Raw genomic sequence first — 17,889 nt, 5'->3', positions numbered from 1 at the left:
ATTTGTTCTCAAGTATATACAACTTATGTTGAATATCATTGTTGCGAATTGTGTTGGGGGAGGACTCATGATCAGTTTGGTATTTTGAATATTTTTTCCTGTAGAAAAGAGAAAAGTAGGAATCATTGAGCCCGTCGATTGTGCTCCATCCTTGGAGCATTGTTCAAGGCCAGGTTCGACAGGGCCTTGGGTGACATGGTCTAGTGGGAGGTGTCCCTACCCATGGTAGGGGGGTGGAACTAGAGATCTTAAGGTCCTTTCAAACCTAAACCATTCTGTGATTCTGTAATTATTGACAGAACTTTTAGGCAGCTGTCAGAGTATAAAATTGCAGTTCTTTGTCAGTTCCCTCATGAGGTTTACATTAGGAACCTAGTTTTGTCTTTATAGGAGATATACCTAGATGGTGTTTGTTGGGATAAACTCCTCTTGAAATGCAGAACAACCATCTCAAAATTGTGGTAGAGGAGGACCAAAACAGGGTTAAAAAATAAGCTTGTTTTCAGAGCAGTTGACTGAACAGACATGACTGCATGTGATGTGCAAGATAACAGGGTTAAATGTCATTTTATGTTGTATGTTTATTAAAACAGACAATTTGGATTCACCAAATACTGAATGAAATATTGTTAGCAGTAATTGTGGTTTGACTGTTTAACTTTGGGCTCGGTTAAAGGGTTGGTTTCCCTTCATATTTTCCTGACTCTGTGTCTGTATCAAAGTTCATGTCAATCAAATTTTGATTGTAGACTTAATTGAAGTAATTTTATGTGTTTACAATCTCATAGTAAAATTATAATTGTCATTTATACCTTCACAGTAAAACATTATTTAAAAATCAGGTAACATCTTTTTATTATTAGGAAGAAGCACTGCATGCTTTCATTCAGCCTGAGATTCTTGATGGCCCCAATCAGTATTTTTGTGAACGATGTAAGAAGAAATGTGATGCGAGGAAGGTAAAGACTGTCCAAATCATCTGCAAAAATTACGTTTGGTAAATGACCAGTCCTGACAAAGGCAACATAATCTTGTTTTTGCTTCTTCTAGGGTCTGCGGTTCTTGCATTTTCCGTATCTGCTGACATTACAGCTGAAGAGATTTGACTTTGATTATACCACTATGCACAGAATTAAACTCAATGATCGAATGACTTTTCCCGAGGAGCTAGACATGAGTGTCTTCATTGACGTTGAAGATGAGGTAAAGTGTTTGGTTTCAGAGAAGAGTCTTCAACTTTCTTCATGTTTCTCGTTAAGCAAATAAAAATGTCTGATAAACCCATTTTAACAACATTATTCTTACACATAAAATGTTCTTCAGCCATGACAATGTTTTAATTTGAAGTTTTTAAATCTGTCCATGTGAAATTTTGTTACATTGAAAAGGACGTATTTTGTTTAATAACTATATGGTTTTTATGCTTCCGTAAAGAAGTTGTTTCTAATCAGAAATATATCTTCTTATATCTTCAAGTAAGTGATTTAAACTATCAGGGTACACACAACTACATATACTGCAAATCGAGAATGAAACATATTTCTTAAACTTGTGTCTGGATCTGTTTTGGTTAAAAGAGGTAATACAAAGCTTTGAAACTCTGAATGTGGCAGTTGGTCCAAAAAACATGGATGATTAATTCCTTCCATCTGACTCGCAATGTTGTGTTTGCTAGAAACTAGATGTTTAAAATTTTATTTTTTCACTTCCATCTTTTGGCTCTTAACTCTTCTGGTTTTGGCTAAAATTCATATGCAGTTACATCCGTCAAAAAGTACTTAAAGTGCTTTCTGTATTAAAGACTACATTTATTCTTTCAATTGTTCCTGAAAACATTGTATCACTTTGCTAGCTTGTAGTGGTGTAAGAGAAATACTGCATTGATATGCATATGGAGAGGCTTTTCTCACTCTCTACAAAGCTTGATTTTTATGAAGTATAAGCAATTTGATACCTCTCAAAGTGTTACTGAGGGGTATAAATGAGAATGGTGATTGATTTGGGAGAGCAGAACTTGACACAAAACTAACTCTCGGAAGACTGAAAGAATAATCCAGAGGAAAAAGGATCAGGTAAGAGATGGATATACTGGCTTGTACTAAATGAACTGCATTCATGGTGGTGTTGGCATCATGCTTTTAGGCTAATAGAACACTAATCACTCTTGCTATAATACCTTGACTCTGTGCCCAGTGAGTTGAAATACAAAAAAATCTTTGACTGTGGATGAAAGTATTTCCAGTCAAATCGGTTCTGATTAAAAGGGCCACGCCAAATTCAAATTGGGTTTGTTATCTGGTATTAGACAGCCAGGTATTTAATTGAATTAACAAGCAAATGGAATAGGCTAGCAGTCCTTGGTTGTAGCTAGTAACAGGTAGGGTCTTGTCAAGTCTGAAGCCAGGTGGTAACCATTCAGTTGCACACAAGAACAGAAAATACTGCTCTGAAATACTGAAATTCTGAAAATAAGAGGTGGACTGAATACGGTTGCTAACAGAAACAAGCCTATTCTTGGTGCTGAATTGTAGAGGTCTCTAGCTTTTTCAGGAGGTTTGTTGTTTTGCAGGTTGGATTTTTTATTTCAAAAACGTATTATTTCTTGTTCTGTGTAACTTTAAATGTTGTTTAATGTTAGTATGTATGTCTTATTTTTAAGAAGTCTCCTCAGACTGAGAGTTGCACTGATAGTGGAGCTGAAAATGAAGGCAGCTGTCACAGTGATCAGATGAGCAATGATTTTTCTAATGATGATGGAGTTGATGAAGGAATCTGCCTTGAAAGCAATAGTGCAGCAGAAAGAATTTCAAAGGCTGGCAGTGAAAAGGTATGTTTAAAAAAATATTGTACTGGCTTTAATTAAGATGGAGTTAATTTCCTTCATAGCAGCCTGTATGGTGCTGTTCTGGATTTGTGACTAAAACAGTGCTGTTAGCACACCTGTGCATTAAGTTCCTGAACAGCTTTGCACTGCATGGAGGCTTTCTCTGTTTCTCATTCTTTCTCTCTAATGAGTAGGGCTAAGGATGGGCAAGAGACTGGAAAGGGTGATACAGCTAGGATGGCTGACCTGAATTGACTGGAACATCAGGTCAGATGTTCAATGTTCATTCAGTCATCCTGAGTTAATATAAAGGAATTGAGCAGCAAGTCACTCTAGGATAGCAGTCATCCTTCTGTGGGACATAAATATCAGCAGAGATCTTGGAGAAACTGGATTGAGTTTTCTTGCCAATACAAAATTCATCAAAAATCTTGAGTTTTATGGTAATGTCTACAGTGTGTATGTACTTCATGTATTGTTGTTCAGTGAACTCATCTGAAATTTGGCCAAAAGCTTTTATTCATATTTGTTAGGAAGCTGTTTGGCTGTAATCGTTACTTTCATAAATATTTAAAGGCTGAGTTGCATTTTAATCTGCACATCTGTCCCTGTTTACATTTACTTTAAACCATATGAGAGGGTTTTTTGATAAATGGTCAGAATACTGTCAATCTTCGCTGGAAAAAAGAAAAATGAATAGACAGTCACTTGACTGGAAGAGGGACAGTGGATTGTAATGTGTCTAATGCAGATGTCATGTCCTAGTATTGACAGTAGCTTTGGCCAATTGATTCATACTTGTTCTCAAGGTAAACCTACTGTCAAGCAATACTTTTACTTTCTTGGTTTGGATATCTTAATAATGGATGCAGCATATGCTAAGAATTTGCAGAGCACTTCCTCTCTGTAATCTGGAAATACTTAACTCTTGTAACATCTGTATGAGTCATTAGTTTTCAGTTCTAGTTTTTAACATATAGACAACACTGAAGGTATGTCCTTTGTACCCTTTATTTCCTCCTTTTTATATATGGAAATAAGGGTTTATGGCAGCAGACTCAGTCATGTGAATGAACTTAATGGAGAATGGTGATAAACTCTGAATGGCATGTTGCTGGTTTGCAACTTATATTAAGGGGCAAAATGCAATCTTCAGAGAATGCAAAGGAGCATGATAGCAAATAAGCCTCACCTGTTATGCAGATCTGTTTTGTAACATACAGTTGTTTATATATTTGGGTTTAAAAATATTTGGGGTTTTTATTGTTTAAAAGCTTTTGTAAATGATTGTTTGGTTACTTTTCTTAGTATGTATCACACCTTTTTCATCTCTCCCCAGAGTTCTTTACTGTATGAGCTGTTCTCTGTTATGGTTCATTCTGGAAGTGCTGCTGGTGGCCATTATTATGCCTGTATAAAATCTTTTAGTGATGACCAGTGGTACAGCTTTAATGATCAACATGTTAGCAAGGTAAAAGTAGTATTTTTAGTTATCTGTGTACTCATAGATGAACCAGTATGTTTCTATTTTCCATGTTATTTTTCACTTACATATAATTAAGCTGGGTTTATGTGCAGGTATTTCAAGCATGTACTTTGTTTCATATTCTCATCCTAATGTCCTGGCACATACGTATGTTTCACTTATTAGCTTAAGTGACTTCTAGTAGGTTTATTTATATATGGGGTTCTGTGCCTTGGGGTGGGGGTGGGGAATGTTTCTTGATATTGGGGGGGGGTGATGATTCGTAAGGAAGCCTTCATTTGTGTATAGACGAGGCTGTATTTAGAATTTTGCCTTCTATATGCATGAAGAAAACTTCTTGCTTAGAGAAGTGTAGTTGTGGATTTGTTGTAACCCAGACTGTGCTGTTAAAACTGCTGGTGCATTTCAGGTGTTAATGTGTACCCATAACCAACACTATTGCAGTCAAGAAGATGGATGCTGTTAAGTTCCTTGAAAAAACCAAAAAGCTTACGTGGACTGTAAAATGAAGAGGCAGATCACTTTGAAAGTGGGTTGGGTTGGGTTTTTTTTGCAGTCAGCAAATAAGCATGAATATAAAAAAACCCAGAATGATTAATATTGCGTGTTAATTATGTAATGCCATTTTTCTTTGAGGATGTGTCTTGATTAATGGAAGTTTCTCAAATAATCGTTAATTAATCTCCTCTTAGATAACTCAGGAAGATATTAAGAAAACATATGGTGGATCTTCTGGAAGCAGAGGCTATTATTCCAGTGCTTTTGCTAGGTTAGTAGTACTGTAATACTACTTTAAATTCTGGTGATGTTTTAGTGTAATTAAATGAATGGCCAAGATCCATGTGCTTAATATGTTAGCTTGAAATTAATAGTGGAAGCTTCAAATAGTGTAATAGTAACTATCCTGACTGCTGTTGTCCGTCATTATAAGAATGTGATACTTATTTTTTGGTTAGTGTATTGCTGAGATACATGTAACACAGCTCCTTACGGGGGAAAAAAAAAACCATACCCAAACCAGAACTGTTTTTGAAGTCAGGATTGTCCTTCTATCTGATAAATTCATGTAACTGTTCTTTTCTCCACCAGCTCCACAAATGCATACATGCTGATATATAGGCTGAAGGATCCAATGAGAAATGCAAGTAAGTATGTTTAGCAGTTCTTAACTATTGAGATTCTGTTGTGGAATAAGGAGGTGTTTTACATGTGATGAGTACTAATTTTTGTGAAGACTGTGGTATTGGTACTTCTAGGGCAAGCTAGAGTACTTTGATATAGGAAGCCACCTTTTATAGCTTTTCACTACTTTTCTTACAGTAAACCTTTATGGATCATTAGGAGGTGGTCATGATTATTTTTTTAATATTTTGGATATCATGGAAATGAAAACTGGGTATACTGGGCAACACTGAATAAACTAATGTAATGCTATATAGTGTTGTGATTTATAGTGGAATAAAAAAGATAGTAAAAATGAGTACGTAAGAACTTCATAATGACAGTTTTACCTTATAAACAGCCCTTAGTGTCTGTTTTCCAGTTAGGAGGAGGTGTGACAATATACTATAAGTTTCAGAGTCAGAAACAAATCTAGGATTTCACAGTCTCTTACTCCCCTCATTTTTGATCGAGTTCACCAAGGCTTAAAGGATGCCTGGCCCTGTGTAATACCTGACAGGTTGATTAATCTTTGAAATATGATACTGTGGAAAATAAAGATTCTATTTGGATTCAGAACAGGAAGGTCTTGTTAGAGGTTTCATTCAAGTGTTACCTAATTTCATATGTCTTAAACTGTTCATATTACTAACTGTAAAATTCCAGGATTTCTCTTGCCGATTTTTGATGTACTAGCAAATGAAAGTTGAATGGAATACAACTTTTTTTAACCAGTATCAAAACAGAAGGAAGCATGTTTGCTGTTTTCCCCTTTCTTGTTAATACCTTGTTAGAAGCACAGCTGTAGAAAGAAACCAGAAGAGCAGTGGCTAGCCACACTCATCAGCAGAATATTTTGTTAATATTCTAACTGGTTGAATTGAGCCAAAGATTAATTTGCTTGCAGTGTCAAAGCTATATGTGTTTTTTCTTGAAGGAAAAGTTCAGTAGTGTACCCTTATAAAGGGAAATTTGTCAGTTTGTAGCCTGGTTGAAGTTAGGCTGATAAATAATGTAGGCTGTTCTTGGGAGAATAGTAGGCAAGTTTTGGGGTGTATGAAGTTCAATTGACAGAACTTAAATGCCCTGAAGTCATTGAAGAATTTTTCCTAATAGCTTGAGCAGATTAAAGGCTGCATACACTTTCAAAGGCAGGTAAACACCTCTTAATACTTCTGCATTCCTCCTCTTCTTAATTTTCATTGAAGAGTTTGGGTGTCCTGAAGAGTAAATTCAAGCTCTCAAGAATCTTAAAATCGTCCTGTATAGGGAGACTGTTTTGACAGCTAGATTTGTTTCTTCTTAATTGGCAAACTGGAATTACCTATTACTTCATAGAGAGAATCTCAAAAGTGAGACCTTTGACACCTCACATTGTGTGGCTCTTTTTGGGGCACACACCTTCTTTTTGAAGAGCATGCAAACATAGAAAAGACTTGAATACTTGGAGAGTTTGTAATGCACCAGTTTGTAATATTTCCATTGAGGACGGAATAAAAGATACTTGAAAATAAACATTTTGGTCATCATACTCTGCTGCTGTAAATATTTTAGGAGGGACATGAATTGTTCTCTGCTTCCTATAACTGCTGCTTTGGGGGTAAAATTTTGAATTCCACTGTGAGAAACCGAGGATGACTATTAGCAAAAATAACCAAAGAAACCAGCAGTGCAAGGATGAGTAAAACAAGCTTTAATGGTTTTTTTTCTTGGAATACAAGCTGAAAGAAATCTAAACTTAAACTAAATTTTATTTTAAAAAATCCTAAAATTAATAAAAGTAGATTGCAACTACTTCTATATCAGTATGTTATAAAAACATGCATGTGATACCTTGGAGCAAATTTGTCATTTTGACATCCTGATAAACACAAATCACGTTTATTTTTTAGCAGCAATATACTTCATCATACACAGAGTACTTCCAGACATACTATTGTTTTCTACTTTACTACTTTTTCCTACTTTTTCTTGTTGAATATTTTCTCCGTGGAGTTGAACAATGATATTTTCTTTAAGGAAATAAGGAGGGGGAAACTTAAGTATCTCACAAAATCAAGTTTGCCCACTTCTCTTTGTTTTGGAGACTTCATGATAGTGGGGACAGTGCAGTTAAAAAATATGTATTGTTTGGTTTTGAAGTAACAGTATCTGAAGTAGATGCTTTATATAGTACTGAAGTTGATTCAATCAACATGAGATGGATACTGTTAAAGCCTTTTATCAACAAATTGATAAAGTGGTAAATCTTGAGAGCAACAAGAAATAATATTGTTTCAATCTTTGAATCATGGAAACAATATTACTCCTTCTGAACAAGAAGTGATTGTAAATTGTATGAAGTTTAATAAAAAGTAGCCATAAAACAAAAAGCCTATGGGTCAAGAGCTGTCTTTGGAAATCGTAATTTTCCTGTGTTACGATTGTTAATTACTCAACAAGCAAATAAACAAGCTGAATCTCCTGTTTCAGATTGCTTGAATATGCCAAGCCCATTTTTAAATCTGAAAAATTATTTGCCCAATTCCTTGCAATAGGAGTGCACCAGGACAAGTGTATTGGTGAAAGTTAACTTTTTTTTTTAACTTGAAGTATTGCATGTTCTGGTCTTGTTTCTCTTTATTAAATGTCAGGAAGTACATTAATCTGAAGTAAGTGCAATATTTATTTTTATCACGATATAGACAGTATCTTGGGACTTCTGTTATCAGCTAATTCACTTTCTAGAACAGAATTTACCTGTAATGTAGAAACAGGCTCAAGTGCAGTCATCAGTATTAGTGTATTTCTTTACAATAGCAATGCTTCCCTTAGTTGTACTGGAATATTAATCATGTGCTAATAACATTTTCTTGTGTTGCTGATGTATGATTAGAGAGGATAAAAGGCTGACTTTGGTTTCATTTAAACCACAAAAAAGAGAGCAGGTCGTGGTATAGTGGGAAATTTGGGTGGAGAAGAGAAAGGAAAGAAAGCAGGAAAGATAACTATTACATATACCCATAATTCCAAAGATGTTGCCCACTGTGGAAAAAGTTCTTTAAAACTGTAGCTTTGTTTTTACTGGCAGAGTTTCTTGAAGCGCATGAATATCCAGAGCATATTAAACAGCTGGTACAGAAAGAGAGAGAATTGGAAGAACAAGAAAAGAGGCAACGTGAAATTGAGCGCAACACTTGCAAGGTTAGAATTTCTGCTAACAATACATTTCTAGTAAGAAATGTTTCTGTAGTAAATAGTAATTTTTTTAATACAATGCGGGAACTCTTTCTTTTGTGATAAGTGTATGTGTATTTATAATTCTTTAAAATGAGTTGTAAACCTGTTGGCAGCCTGTACACAGTGGAGGCATCTATTAGAGGTATTTACCAGAGATTTTTTTCTTGTTGAGTTAATATCCGCCGTGTGAATTTCACTTGGTATTAAAACTGGACCAACACTATAGTTAGTCTGACATCACTGGATTTCAGCAAAATGAATTCCAGACAGTAGGTAATGCTGTATGTTAGGTGTTTCGTACTGTTAAATCATTTTGTTGTGATACTTTTCTTTGTGATGTTTCTGAAATGAATTCAAGATGATTATTTGGCAGAAAGAGTGGAAAGTTTTTCCAACCATAGGTTCAATAGTAGTGAACATAACATGACTTCTCTGATTTAGAAGCATGACAATCAGCTGGTCTACCTATGAATCAAGTGGTGGTTTTATTAGAAGGCTCTCTATGGTTGTAAAATACGTAACTCTGTATGTGGAAAAGGAATTTCACTTTCATTGTTCCTATATGTATTTTGGAAGATTTGCACTCTGCCTACAGTTTAAAGATGTTCTGGTTGTAGATGTTGTACCCTACTTTGGAAAAAGGTACAGCAGGTACGCATATATACACACACTAGTGCTGTTTGCTGTGCCTTTTGGCATTTTCTATCTGCAGGTGTGTTACCAGCTGAAAGGAAACTGTCCTATAACTGAAGTAGAGCTCAAGATGTATTTGGTATTAGATTGTGTGAATATAGGATTGTAAATTTAAATCCACTCTAATATGAAAGGTGTTTGCAGAAATACTTTCATGATAATTATTCTTTCTTTTGTATTTCCTAGATTAAATTGTTCTGCATGCATCCTACAAAACAAATAATGATGGAGAACAAATTAGAAGTTCATAAGGACAGGACACTGAAGGAAGCTGTGGAAATAGCTTATAAGGTATGCTATGCATAACAGAATAGTGTAATTGTTAGATGTAATCTTTTCTGCTTTCACATGCTTATACACATACTTGTCAAACTTCACTCTCCTCTGCATTTTGATGCAGGCTTTTTCATTTTGAAAATGTGTATATGTAGTATCTATGATACTATGCATATGTGTGTTTTGTAAAACCAAGTTGGAATTTGTGAGTTCGGAGGATTCCTGGATGTACACATATTGAGATATTCCTAGCTTACAAGGGAAAAACTAAACTCTCAAATAAACCATTATTAAATGTTTGGGGTTTTCTGTGTGTGTGCTTGATTTAGCTAATGGATTTAGAAGAAGCAGTTCCTTTGGAATGCTGTCGTCTTGTCAAATATGATGAGTTTCATGACTACTTGGAACGATCTTATGAAGGAGAAGAGGATACACCAATGGGTTTATTACTTGGAGGTGTCAAATCAACATACATGTTTGACTTACTGTTGGAAACAAGACGACCTGACCAGATTTTCCAGTGCTATAAACCTGGTGGTAAGACATGTAATTGTAGATAGACAAGGACAGACTAAAATCATATATTGCATGATGGCATGAAACTAAAACTTGTAGAACATAGAACTTAATTATGATGGGTGAAAGAAGATAAACTTTGTTGTACTGAATTTTATGAAGTCAGTACTCAGACCTGCATGCTGTGCTGTGCTAATTGAAGTGTTTCTAATAGAAGCAGTTCTAAGGTATGCTAAAATTTGGCAAACTGGAACATTTTGCCTCTTTGGTGTTAAAATTGATCTGAAAATTAAATTCTGAGATCGGACTGCTTTGCAAATTCATTACTGTTTGTGTGTATTTAATGTAACCCCTTAATCAGTACATTAGACAAGCATATGTGTGTTTTCTTTGCCTGTTAAATTCTCTCATATATATGTGGTTTTATGTTCTTTTTCCTGTTCCCTACAGAGGTCATGGTAAAGGTTCACGTAGTTGACCTTAAGACTGAATCTGTTGCTCCTCCCATAAGTGTACGAGCCTATTTGAATCAAACAGTTTCAGAATTTAAACAGCTAATTTCTAAGGTAATTTACAGTCATTAAGGACTTGCATTACAGAGCTTTCCTTCACTCTGAATGTGAAAATGCGTCATAATTTAAATACCCAAGATGAAAGCCTGCAGCTTTTGCAGTTCATGTGTGTCATGTCAAGTAGGTTTAGATTAGGTTTGTTAGTTGAGCTTGTCTATCTGCTTACTGGTGCTAAAAGCAGCAATCTGCTTCTTGCTTCCACCCAGACTTGCACCCTGGCTTTTGCACAATCTTAACCACTGTCTGGCCATATTGCTTACTAGCTTACCAAAAAATAAGTGTTTTGGGGAAGCTGAAGAGTCAGGTTCTTGTTCCTTTGGATTATTAACTTGAACCCCCTCAGTGAGTATCCAGTCAGTGGCAGAGCTAGTGAACTGTTACCATACAACTGAACCAACATTGAAGTTCCTTCTTTGGCTTCGGTAACTGAAATTTAGCATCCAAAGCTGTCCATATTCTCCCTACAAACCCTCCTTTTCATCCCAGTAGCCTCAAGATGCAGATTGATCTTTAGGTGTTCTTAAGCCATGGGATGTTACTGCTTCCATTGAATTTGAAGACAGCCATTTTACTTGGTCAGGTCTGTGTAAAATAGTTCAGTGGTTGGTGTAACTTTATAATATATGTCATGAAACATGATTTCAGTAACTCAGATTCAGTCTAATTCAGTGAAAAATGAGCAAAACCTGATGCTTAAGAATATTTTTTTATTTTCAGTTGATTCATACCCTAAATAAGACTGATTGCTGGTCATTAACAGTTTGTCAGATCTCTGCAAAGCCAAGCCATTTTGGTCTACTGACCTTTTGGAAAAACTAGTATTTGCCACATATCAAATAATGGAGGAAAGGAACTGGGACTGAGCAGGTTCAGGAGGTATTCCCTCACACTGTCTTCAGCAGTTCATAAGTCAATAAGCAAACCTTCTCCTTTCCATGTGAATAATCTTAAAAAATGAAATACTTGCTCCAGTACTTGAAGTTACATGTGATGTGCATGTTACCTTACTGTCGATGTCTTACTTTAGGCTACACACCTGCCTGCTGAAACAATGCGGGTAGTGTTAGAGCGCTGCTACAATGACTTGCGTCTGCTGAACGTTTCCAGCAAAACACTGAAAGCAGAAGGCTTTTTTAGAAGCAACAAGGTACATGCTGTGGTTTCTAAATTGTTCACATATTTGTAAACTTTATTGTTGTGTTGTAAAAGGTCTGGATAGCTGTATAGAATTTGCAGTGGATAACAGTCACATATTTCACTCTGTACTGTCTAGCAGATATTATGGTGCTGAGGAATACTATAGGCTATATGTGAAACCAAGTGTGCATAACAAGGAAAGCAGATTCAGACATCTGGTTCAAATGATGGTGAGGTTAACAACCTTATGATGACTTCTAAAAGTCATTATTTTTAGGTAACAAAGGTTGGCATATTACTATGAAAGCTGCCTAATTTGTTTTCTAAACCTTCTGAACAGCTGTGCCTGTTCTCAGTAATAAGGTTCTTAAGAAACAAATGTCAGAACTAAGAGAAGTTCTGGTGGGTTTTTGTCTTAAATTCAGTAATTCTTACCATGCAGATTCCCCCAGCCAAATTTATATTATTTAAAAAAAAAAAAATTCTAATAAAGGTTTCCAATAACGTGTAGTGCATCATAAAAAGAGTAACTCATTACTTACTTAACTGCATCTGTAGTGTTGCCCTTTTAGCTGCGGTAGTAATAGCACACCTTTTGGCACATTTTGCACATCTTCAGTGTCTGAAATTTCATGAAGGATAGTGTGTTCTTGAGCTTAAGGAAGATTAGCAAAGGCTTTGGTGGCTTATAGCTGAGTAAAACAATGGCATTGACTTGTTACTCGGTTACAGTGAGCCCTCTTGCATTCACGTTGTCACTGCAATACAGTGGCCATCGAGAAAAGGAAGATTGTTCCCTTGTCTTCTAATTTGTGCTGTTGCTTACCCATGAATACATTTGAAGACTCCTTGGTGCTGTATTAGAAAATAAAGAAAAGCTGCCAGCTGTAGTTGTGGGGCTTATTGCTGCCTTAACTAGAGTTAGTGTACAGGTGAAGAGTGCCCATGAAGTGATATATAGCTACACTTCTGAACATAAGTGTTTTCTGCAGCTGGTCAGTGTGCTTGCAGTCCACTCCAATCTTAAGATGATTATGAAAAGTGAAATCATCATTTGACTGCAGACTCATGCATCTGTTTCTAAATGTGGGGTTTGTTGGGGTTTTTTTGTTTTGTTTTGTGGATTTTTTTTTTTTTGGTTCTTTTTTGGGCTTTGTGTATGTTTTGGTTTGGGTTTTTGTTTTTTTTGGGGTGTTTTTTTTTTGTTTTTTTGGTTTTTTTTAAATAAAAGATGATGTTTCCTAGTGACATAATTTTTCATGTGTGCTCAATCCTATCTGTTTGCTATTGCTGCTTTTTACTTAACACTACATAATAAAACACTGTTGTCTTATGTCCAGGTATTTATTGAAAGCTCAGAGTCTTTAGATCGTCATGTGGCATATACAGATTCTCATTTATGGAAACTTTTGGATCGGCACGCAAACACAATCAGGCTGTATGTTTCGTTACCAGAGCAATCACCTGGATCTCAGTTTAGGCGAGCGGTTTATCAGAAGCCTAGTGGAGATACAGGCAACTTGGATGAAGCCTGTGAAAGAGTAAAAGGACCCGTAGATAATATGAAATCTGTAGAGGCAATTCTGGAAGAAAGCACCGAGAAGCTTATTTGCTTGTCTCTGCAGCAGCAGCAGCAGCAGCAGGAGGGGGATAATGGAGACAGCAGCAAAAGCACAGAAGCCAGTGATTTTGAAAATATTGAATCACCTTTAAATGAAATAGACTCTTCAGCATCAGCAGAAAACAGAGAACTTGAAAACCAAATTCAGATTTCTGATCCGGAAAATATCCAGTCTGAGGAACGATCAGATTCAGATGTAAATAATGACAGGAGTACGAGTTCAGTGGACAGTGATATCCTCAGCTCCAGTCATAGCAGTGACACTTTATGCAATGTGGACAATGCCCCACTTCCCTTGGCTAATGGACTTGATTCTCATAGTATCACAAGTAGTAGGCGATCAAAAGCAAATCAGGGGAAGAAAGAAACCTGGGACACAGCAGAAGAAGATTCTGGAACAGACAGTGAATACGATGAAAGTGGCAAGAGCAGAGGAGAAGCACAATATATGTACTTTAAGTCAGAACCCTACCCTGCAGATGAAGGTTCGGGAGAAGGGCAAAAATGTATGTATTCTTTTAAGTGCCTTAAAATAATCCAGCTTTTGTTACTATTTAATATGTCATGTTAAAAAGTCCAGTGACAGTTGTATAAGTGATTAACCTGAGGGGAAAGCTTTTACATATTTTTAGTATGACAACATGATCAGATTTGTAATTCAAATAATTTATTCAGTGAAATATTCCAAATAGGAAATTTCTTACTCTAACGACTCATTAGAATGTAATCATGATGCAGTTGGTAGTGGAGTCTAAAATTCATTTGTTAAGAAACAGAGTTTCTAAAGATAAACTATTGGCGTTACTTTCCAGAATTTCACATTACTACAGTGGCTTTTTCCTTAATTACAAAATTTTTCCATGAAAAAATCCCTTAATCTAGACTCAAGTTTGCCTTGTGATATCCTGTGGCCTTCCAGAACACAGTTAACCCAAGTTTTTATCCTGAAAGCCAGGAGGGAAGAAAAGGTTTGGGTGGCATGTGCCTGGCCAGCAGTACCTCAGAAGCACTTCTGTCTCTCCCTTGAGTCAAGGGAGACCTGTAGAAGGATTTTCTGCAAACGCTCCCTTTGATTCTCTCCAGTTGTTGTCTTAGTGAATGGAAAAGATACTGCTTTGCTCCACTGTTTCACTGATTACAAAATAGTGTGGTTTGGAACTGCTACGTTTTCCAGGAGTATCTCCCATAAGCACTTAAAATATAGCAGAGCTTTTAAAGGTTCTGGTAACAGCCTCAGATAAAATGGAAATCTGACCATTAACTATAATACTGATATTTCAGTATTGTTTTGCTGCAGTGTATGTGAATGTATGAAAATAAGATACTAGAGAGCTTTTTTTGGTGATGTGTTTCATGCCATTTTTATCTTTATTTTTGCTTAGGGCTGATGGTACATGTTGATAAAAGAATTACACTGTCTGCTTTCAAGCAACATTTGGAGCCTTTTGTTGGAGTTCCATCTTCACACTTCAAAGTCTTTAGAGTCTATGCCAGCAATCAGGAGTTTGAGAGTGTTCGGCTGAATGAGACACTTTCATCATTTTCTGATGATAATAAGGTTGTTCAGAAGTTATTTTGAATCCGTAAAAATACATTGCTACTGTGTAGACAAACTTAAGAACCTATTTTACAACTTTTTGTTAACTTGCCAGGTGAAATCATTGTATTCGTCTTGTAGTGTGTAACAAGTTCTGAGTTTTGTATCAGTTCTGACAGGTGCTCCTTTTGCCTTCCAGATAACTATTAGACTGGGAAGAGCCCTTAAGAAGGGTGAATACAGAGTCAAAGTCTATCAGCTTTTGGTAAACGAGTCAGAGGTAAGGTCTTGAATATTTCAAGATTGAGTCATTAAATTGTTAATATTGCCCAAGGCTTTTCTCTGAAATCTTGGGGAGAAAAGAAGTCCTTCTTTTCTCTGCGTTTTCCTGCAAGATTTCCTGGATTTAAAAAGGGAATTTGAGATCGTGTATGCTGTTTCAAGCATAAAATTGGAGTGTGATCTACAGTGTATCTCTTAAGTCTTTCTCTCTGTGCACTGTAGATTGAGTGCAGATGAAAATCATTGTTTCTTTGTTTTTCTTAAACATATGGAAATAATGTAGAATTCTTTCCAAATAAGCTGGTTTTGCTCATGGTTGCAGTTTCTCTGTACTGATATAATTTGTCGCATTCATGTACTGCAGACAGTGCTTATCAGAATGATCAGCTGGATAAATGCTCTGTCTGCATAAGACAAGCCTGAGACAAAAATGTCTCTCTTGCAATAACACAGCTTACTTGCCTGTTACATCTTTTGGGACACGAAAAGTATAAAAGTGATTTCATTGTATAGATTACAGTCTTCCAAAGTTTGTATGCATCTTAAGTTCTGATTTTATTTTTTGGACCGAACTAAAGGATACATATTAATAATCATAGAATCACAGAACAGTTTGGGTTGGAAGGGACCATACAGATCACCCAGCTCCAACCTCCTGCCACAGGCAGGGATACTTTCCACTAGACCAGGTTACTCAAAATCCGCCCATCCTGGCCTTGAACCACTGCCAGGGATGGATAAGCGTAAGAGACTGAAGCTGAACTGATAAAGCAGGGAGTGAGATAAATTTAAAAGTAACTTTTGCGGAGTCATGGAGTTCCAATGAAAGCCAAGAAAGAGGCATTTTTATTACCGTATGTCTTCTTCAATTTAAAAGCTCCTTTCAGATTGCTTAGAATGTTGATAGACACAAGGCACTATTTCTGCAGTGACATGTGTTCACCTGTCAAAGGCTGCTGCTACACAAATCAGTTAAACCTAATTTTAATCAATTCATTGCCTACATCGTTTATAAAAAGCAGTCTAATGGTCGCTTTGCTTAATGCATGGATTGGTCAGAAAATGTGAACAGAAAGCACATCTACTTTTTTCTGTTCAAAACCTTGTTTTTAATCGCTTTCTCTTTATATTCACAGCCATGCAAGTTTCTTCTAGATGCTGTTTTTGCTAAAGGAATGACTGTCCGTCAGTCAAAAGAGGAGCTGCTTCCTCAGCTTCGAGAACAATGTGGCCTAGACTTGACAATTGACAGGTGAAAAGACTGCAATCCATTGAAGTTACTTGATTAAGCATTACTTGGAAATGTGGGCTGGTTTTGGTTTGGGGTTAGTTTTGCGTTTCCCCCCCTCCACCTCTGGTGGAGAAAAGAAGGTATGAAAGGGGCAGAAATATGTGACTATGGTCTTTGACACATTGAAAGATAAGTGTTGGTCCTTCCCTCTTGAGAAAAGCAGTAGGAACCTAGATCTGGACCAGGTTTTTCACCTTGATCTTTTCCTCACCATGACTGAGCCAAAGGATTTCTGACTGCTGTGGTTGGGTTACATTCTCTAGTGCCCTGTGATTATGGGGCACATCACAACATTTGGTGTGAACGCACCATTACACTTCAAGTTTTGTATTTGTTTTATCTTATTTTAGTTGTTTATACTTTTATTTATCTCTGTATCTAAATCGAAGCTCATGCTTTTGTGTTGTGACTGGATTGATGCAGTAAAAGTAAGTACATAAATTGGATACCAGTCCTCTTCTAATTCTTCACCTCGCCCCTTTTTAACCCACCAAAAAAAAGTAAAGAGGAGCAGCAAAATTGTTGGAAGTATTTGGGAATATTTTGTTTTATTATCTTAAATAGACTAGAATATTCTTCCTCTAAATCCCTACACATTTCTTGCACTGAACAAGCACAACACAGGCTTGTTTTCCTTGTGTTTATGAAAGATTCAGCGCTAAGGGCCAGTAGTGATACCCTGCTCATGACTATTTCAGAATGCTAAAACTCGTTCCTGAAAAGCCTCACCAGACCTTACATAAATGAGTTGTATTTCAGTTTTGTCAGAAGATACTCCGTGGTGTTGATGAGCAGATAAAAACTCAGCATTTTCTTCATAATGTATTTATAGGTTTCGCTTACGAAAGAAAACCTGGAAGAACCCAGGCACTGTGTTTCTGGATTATCATATCTATGAAGAAGATATCAATATTTCAAGCAATTGGGAGGTCTTCTTAGAAATACTTGATGGTAATGATACAGTTTGAAGGGAAAGAAGATAATGTTGGATTTTTATTTTTCTTTAGATATTTTGGAAAATGTACTTCACTTTTTTTTTTTTAAAGACTTGCTGCCATTTTAATAGCATTTTATTAGGGGAAAAAAATAGAAGCAAAAAGAATAACACAAGCCTTGCATGAAGCTGGGTGGGGGATTGTGGAAATGCAAATTCCATGAGGCTGTGATCTCCTGAAACACTAGTGGCAATACTGGTTTGTAGGTTTATTGGAAGCCTTCGGACATACAGTAGGTAGTGTAGGCAGTTTTTTGCATGTGCATGTTTTCACTGTACA

General features: G+C 36.3%; 1 protein-coding gene across 1 annotated transcript in view; it reads left to right on the top strand.

Annotated features, from left to right (window-relative positions):
* Window positions 1–17,889, top strand: part of USP47 (ubiquitin specific peptidase 47) — a 39,876-nt gene that overhangs the window by 14,999 nt on the left and 6,988 nt on the right. The window contains exons 9-24 of the mRNA XM_010014147.1: window positions 864–959; window positions 1,051–1,203; window positions 2,660–2,827; window positions 4,164–4,295; window positions 5,003–5,079; window positions 5,400–5,455; window positions 8,542–8,654; window positions 9,570–9,674; window positions 9,989–10,196; window positions 10,626–10,741; window positions 11,775–11,894; window positions 13,225–14,011; window positions 14,888–15,063; window positions 15,242–15,322; window positions 16,461–16,576; window positions 17,448–17,566. Of these exons, the coding sequence (XP_010012449.1) occupies window positions 864–959; window positions 1,051–1,203; window positions 2,660–2,827; window positions 4,164–4,295; window positions 5,003–5,079; window positions 5,400–5,455; window positions 8,542–8,654; window positions 9,570–9,674; window positions 9,989–10,196; window positions 10,626–10,741; window positions 11,775–11,894; window positions 13,225–14,011; window positions 14,888–15,063; window positions 15,242–15,322; window positions 16,461–16,576; window positions 17,448–17,566 (2,623 nt within the window). The remainder of the gene's footprint in view (window positions 1–863; window positions 960–1,050; window positions 1,204–2,659; window positions 2,828–4,163; window positions 4,296–5,002; window positions 5,080–5,399; window positions 5,456–8,541; window positions 8,655–9,569; window positions 9,675–9,988; window positions 10,197–10,625; window positions 10,742–11,774; window positions 11,895–13,224; window positions 14,012–14,887; window positions 15,064–15,241; window positions 15,323–16,460; window positions 16,577–17,447; window positions 17,567–17,889) is intronic.

The sequence above is a fragment of the Nestor notabilis genome, unplaced genomic scaffold (genome assembly GCF_000696875.1).
Source record: "Nestor notabilis isolate BGI_N333 unplaced genomic scaffold, ASM69687v1 scaffold3265, whole genome shotgun sequence".
Lineage (NCBI taxonomy): Eukaryota > Metazoa > Chordata > Aves > Psittaciformes > Psittacidae > Nestor > Nestor notabilis.
This window is presented reverse-complemented; position numbering and strand designations above follow the sequence as displayed.